The following is a 6,000-nucleotide window of genomic DNA, read 5'->3' as shown; positions in this document are numbered from 1 at the left end:
GAGAGAGGAAGAGAGGGAGAGGAAGGGAGAGAGGGAGGGAGGGAGAGAGGGAGTGCTCCATCAAGGAAGGGAAAGCTCCACTCAAAGTGAAGGAAGCTAAAGGCAGAATCTTTGCTCCTTTGGTCTCTGTGAAGAAAAATCAGGTTGTCATTGAGGCAAGACTCGTACCATGTTCCAGTCTGTGAAATCTAGAATTGGGGAGGGAAAACCGTAGGAATATTTTCATTTTATCCTTTGTGATCACCATCCTTCTCTTTGTTCTTCATAGTTTGACTCCCCCATGGGGTTTCAATCATATGACTTCTAGAACTGTGCGGTTTCGTTAAATAATGTACCAAGCAGGGGACCTTTCACTCCAGGAGCTGCCTGCAGGCTTCCCACAGTGCTAGGTCCTGGCCAGAGTCCCAGAATTTGTGTCACTTTCCCAGAGCCCAGTTCAGGTTGTTTTGGATCTGCTTTCTTCCCCGAGTCTTTCCTGGGTTGACAGTGAGAGCTATAGTTGTCCCTTCCCTGTGCCTACAGAACAATTTGTGGAGAAGTCGTCCTGCGCCCAGCCCCTGGGTGAGCTGACCAGCCTGGACGCTCAGGGGGATTTCGGCGGGGGAGGAAGCAGCAGCCCATCCTCCTCCTCACTGTGCACTGAGCCTCTAATCCCCACCGCCCCCATCATCCCCAGCGAGGAAATGGCCAAAATCACCTGCAATCTGGAGACCAAGGAGCTGTGGGACAAGTTCCATGAGCTGGGCACAGAGATGATCATCACCAAGTCGGGCAGGTAGCCAGGTCTTGGAGGATGGGGCGTGGGATGAAGAGATGCTTGAGGTGCTTGGGGGTACTTCTGGGGACTGGACGGGGGGGATCTGGCAGGTCGTGGAGGCAGTGTCCACCAAAGGCAGCTGCTTTCCAGGCGCTGGCCTTGGGAAAGAGCTGCGGAAATGGATGTCTGGTATTTCGGGCTGTGGCCTTGGGGAGCCCCACTGGGCCTGGGAAGAAGCCACAGGGACAGGAGACTTTGGGCCTCCTCTCCCAGAACCTAGGAGACCCTGGATACTGGATCAGAACTCCAGGGGGTCTGGATGCAGGGCCATTGAGTGCTAAGAGGGAAGGGGATGGCTTCTCTTTAATCATTCTCAGTTTTCTGTGTGCCGAAGATGCAGCTCCCCTTACAAATTAAAATTTAAACCTGAAGAGTGAAATTTGAAAGCTAAGATACTGGTTGGAAGAGTGGTCCCTTGGTCTGGGACTGGGTGGGTCTGGAGGGCTGGAAGCCACATGCAGGCAGCAAAGGCCCCCAAGGTCGGTGGCCTTGAACCAGATCCTTCCAGCTCAATGCCCACAGGGTCTCTAAGACTCATTCCAAGAATCCCCACTGTCCTCCATTCACCCCTGGGTGCTGCACCACTGTCAGGTCTGGTGACTGGGTCCTCCAGAATGTAAAGTCCTTGACGATGACTTGATATGATTACAGAGTTTCAGATTTGGGGGTGGTTGGAACACAAAACTCTCACCTGGCAATGAGGTTTTGGCACTTAAAATCATGTACCTTGCATGCAAGTGTGTCTCTCTGTTGGCATCTCCGGGGCTTTCCAAGAAAGCAAAGGGAGCACCTCAAGGTTGGGTAACAGAGAAAGAAAGGAAGGGATGTGTTCCTGTCCCTTTTGCCTTAATTTGGGTCCGGCCATTGGGACATGTAAACCGAGCCGACCCCCTCCCCCACTCTCTCTGCCAGGAGGATGTTTCCCACCATCCGGGTGTCATTTTCAGGCGTGGATCCTGAGGCCAAGTATATCGTGTTGATGGACATCGTGCCGGTAGACAACAAGAGGTACCGCTACGCCTACCACCGCTCCTCCTGGCTGGTGGCCGGCAAAGCCGATCCTCCGCTGCCCGCCAGGTTTGTGCCCCAACAGCCTCCTGCAAACAAATGCATTTCTCCCTCTGTGAATTCTGAGCCGGTTTGTGTTTGTGTTTAAAGCAGCCAGGTGGCTCCGGCCTGAGCTTTCCAAGTCTCCATACTTCCGGCGGGTTAGTCTCCAAGAAAGGCAGAGTTTGTGCATTTAAAATTTGTCTTTCCTTATAATTTATTTCAGAGATTTCCTTACATTTCAGTTTGAACATTCCTTAGAAATGTGAACCTCTGGATGCCTATAAAATTTCTAACTGGCTGCTTAAAACCAGACTAAGTAAACCTACTGGTGACGGGGTGCCCTAAAATCCTTTTTTTAGAAGAATATATTTTAGGATTACTCTAGATCTTTGTTAGCTTGGTTTTCAGGGTGTCCTATTGTACATATTAAGTATCATTTGGTAAAAAGGTGTTGCTTTTTAAGCAGTAAAGGGTACAGAGATTTTTAAGAAAAGTAAATTCTTTTTTTCCCCTCTACAGTTTTTAGTGGGTGAATGCAATTCAACAAGTTAATATTCTTTTATGTGAAGCATAATCTATTAGATATAATATATGATCACTCTTGTGGCAGTTATTGCTCATAGTGTTTTTCTGAGTATCCTATTTAAAAGAAAAATCCTATACAAACCTCTGTTGTTGCTGCTTTGCCCAAATGAGGATCCTAGGGTTTTCAGAACAGCAAGTACGATGTAAGAGCTGAAATTACAGTATTCTAACTGCAAACTTTAATATAAAACAGAATATTAGCTTTATATTTTGGGTTCAAAAACCTCACCAATTTTAAGTTGTTTCGTGAGCAATATTTTTTTTTTTTGTAATTGATTGAAGGTTCCTGACACAACTAGGAATTTATTTCAATGTGCAGATTTTTTTGAAGCTATGGTTGTTTCTTTGTATCTGGTCCACAGTCCTAGAAGGTGCAGAATCAACATAATTTACACATCCATCAGTCAGAATACTCAGCTTACTTAGTCGATCACATTATTGAGTTTATACTATACCAACTGCTCTAGAGAAGAGATGAACAGCAGGCTTTCAATTTTCTGTTCTAAAATGAGGTTAGGAAGATCATCTTTGCAGCCCTTCCAAATCAGTATTAAATAACAGGACTAAGAAATATTTTAAAAATTACAAGTCACATATTTAGTTAGCTTGATTGTACCAGGGATTGAACCTAGGGCCTTTGCACTGAGCTGTATCTACAGGTCTCTTTTTTATTATTTTATTTTTAATTTTCTCTCATAGTCCCACTGAGTTGTTAGATGGCCTGGGCTGGGCCTGAATTTTTGATCCTCTCTCAGCTTCTCAGAGTGCTGGGATTACTGGTATGTGCCACCCTACCCAGACACAAGTCACTTATTTTAATTGAGCAAGATGTACTAATTCACAGCAGAGATCAAATTAATAAAATTAGTGGTATTAAAAAACTATTTCTTAGCCAATGTACTATTCTTACTGAGCTTCCTTCCTAACTTTTCAATATTGTTTTAGACCAGAGTAAAGGGAGAAAGGGAGACAGGGAGAGACGGAAACATTTTAGCAGATTCCTAACCATTTCTTGTAAGCAAGAACTGCTTTTTTTTTTTTGTTTGTTTCCCCCAGCCTTTTCCCTAAGAAGTTAATCACTCTTATTTAACATACATTTTCTTCCTATCTGAAGGTATGGGAATGGTGCAGGCAGCAGACTTTGGAAATATGACATGTCTTGTTTATGTTACTAATCTGCTCTGGTTAGAGAAAGAAAGCATGTACCAATGCACTATCTCAACTGAAGCATGTTTAAGCTATTGCTGGAATTTTAAGTCTGGGGTGGGGGTGAGATGGGTGCTTGAGAGAAGAGTAGCTTCCTGTGTGTTTTTGCATTTATTCTAGTTCAGCTTGTTTATATTGATGTTAGATAAAAATATATAGTGCATCATGGGATAGAAATATTCTAGATAATTTAAGCAACTATGTTTTTTTCTAATATTATAAGAAATAGTTGGCTATATTTTCTGTCTCCATAAAAGAAAGAGGAAGAACTCAGGCACCCAGAATTTTTGTTTGATGGCAGCAAGTCCTTGTATTTCTAGGTCTTTGAAGCACTTTAGCCTAGACTGAAGTTCACTAGTCGGTTCTTTCTAATTAGAAGGAAGAAATAATGCTTGGCAATATTGAGTAACACTGGGCAAGACATTATTCGTGCCTTAAATAATGTTACATGTTCATAGAGGACATCTTTTCTCTCAAGTAACTGACATTTAAATAAGTTGCTTTTATTAATGTGATTACATAGAGTGACTGGTTTAAAAGGGAGCATTTTCATCAATAGGACATCCAGTGATTTTGATTATTTTGGAGGGAGGTAGAATATGGTATTGATCAATAAAACTATGGCACTGTAAAAATCACAACTTTTTTTCTATTTACTGAAAATATTTTTCCTGGGTTTTTTTTTTGTTGTTGTTGTTGTTGTCGTTATTGTTTTGTTTTTTTAAAACAGGAAGACAGACTTTGTGGAGATAGGAAGGAGAGCTTGGTATGAGGAGAAAATGACAGGGAAGAGAGGGGAAAATAAAGTAAAAAAAAAAAAAAGGATCAAGACGTGATATGGATATGTACCAATACCCCACTATGAATATATTTATTATTCATCACTAAAGTATACTAATAAAAATAATTTACTAATTAAAAATAAAATTGCAACTTTGGAAAGATGAAACTCGAGAAGCTACCGTGCTTTCATGGAAAAGCAGTTATTATGAGCTCCCCACCTGAAACAATGGAACCAAGAGGCAGACAGAGCCCTCCAATTTTAAGTTTTAAGTCTTCTGCGGGTCTGGTCAGATCCAGGAGCGCTGCCAGCCCAAGCTTTGCTTTGCTCCTGCTGGGCTTGGTGAGTTCCAGCCCCGATGAGGTGTGATTTCTCTGAGCTCAGCCATTTCTCATGACAAACCACAGTGCAGACTCCTGGCTGTTTACATGAAAATTGTAAGAAAAGGTATTTGCTGATGTTTTCCCTTTGCTTTTGCTCCCAACCAAAACGTTTATGTTTATTATAGTTATAAGGATCCTATACAAAACATCCATAGGAGTGACCTGTTATATGAATAAAAGAGTTCATCAGCATTTGCCTGAGGCTCAGTGATAGAGTATGTGCATGGTATGCATGAGACCCTGGATTCAATCCCCAGCACCAGAAAAAAAAAGAAAAAGAAAAAGAAAGAAAGAAAGAAAAAAGAAAAACAATTTGTTCTATTAAAACAAAGATTTCGCCTTCCTTATCATTAATTCTGTAATTTCCCTCTGATTTTGGAAAGATTGTGTCACTATACTAGCATTAGGATTTCCAAAGAGCTGTACTTAAGAGGATGGCCGCAGGGAAAGGAATGGTGTGTGTTACAGGCAGTGAAAGAGTGCCTTGCACTTAGCAACAGATCCACACAGGATAAAAGGGTTTGTTTGTTTGTTTGTTTGTTTGTTTGTTTGTTTAAGCTATTTACAAATAAACCAATTGAATAAATCAAAGCTTAGCCAGCCTTAAATGCTTCTTTAGTGAGTGCACCAACCAATATATGAGTATGTGGTAATGTGTAAAGTACCAGAAGGAGCAAAAGGCTCTCACCTCTCATCTGTGGGCTACTGAACATTCTCCCCAGCTGGGAGTGGTGGTGCACACCTGTAATCCCAGCACTCTGGGAGACTGTGGCAGGAGGATGGCAAATTTGAGCCCAACTTGGGCATCTCAGTGATTTAGTGAGACCCTGTCTCAAAGTAAAAAATAAAAAATGAACTGGGAGTGTAACTCATGTACAAAGGCCCTGAGTTCAGTACTCAGCACTGCAGGGGGGGGGCACAAAAAACCCTCCATGTATCCGTGCTGAAATCACTTTGTCTTATATTTGTAATGTGCACATGCTTTCAATGGAGCGACTTAAGCGTTAAAAAATTGTGTTGTCTAAAGTTGTTTCCTCTTTCAAATTTTTGTTTTCATTGTTCTTCAGTAATGGTTGTAATAAAAACTCATGCAAAAAAGAAAAAAAAAAAAAAACCTTGCGCAGATAGTGTAGCCTAGCCTTTCTTTGAAAAATATCTACAATGAGATTTTTATATTT

The 6,000-nt window shown here is 41.8% G+C and overlaps 1 protein-coding gene across 1 annotated transcript in view; it reads left to right on the top strand.

Moving 5' to 3' along the window:
* The first annotated feature begins 458 nt into the window (after positions 1-458).
* Positions 459-6,000, top strand: part of Tbx20 (T-box transcription factor 20) — a 48,831-nt gene continuing 43,289 nt past the window's right edge. The window contains exons 1-2 of the mRNA XM_033765332.1: positions 459-775; positions 1,730-1,894. Coding sequence (XP_033621223.1) covers positions 684-775; positions 1,730-1,894 — 257 coding nt within the window. The 5' untranslated portion in view covers positions 459-683. The remainder of the gene's footprint in view (positions 776-1,729; positions 1,895-6,000) is intronic.

The sequence above is a fragment of the Fukomys damarensis genome, unplaced genomic scaffold (genome assembly GCF_012274545.1).
Source record: "Fukomys damarensis isolate Sample0158 unplaced genomic scaffold, DMR_v1.0_HiC HiC_scaffold_17, whole genome shotgun sequence".
In the NCBI taxonomy this organism is placed as follows: domain Eukaryota; kingdom Metazoa; phylum Chordata; class Mammalia; order Rodentia; family Bathyergidae; genus Fukomys; species Fukomys damarensis.
The sequence above is the reverse complement of the archived record's forward strand: the minus strand, read 5'-3'. Positions and strand labels throughout refer to the sequence as shown.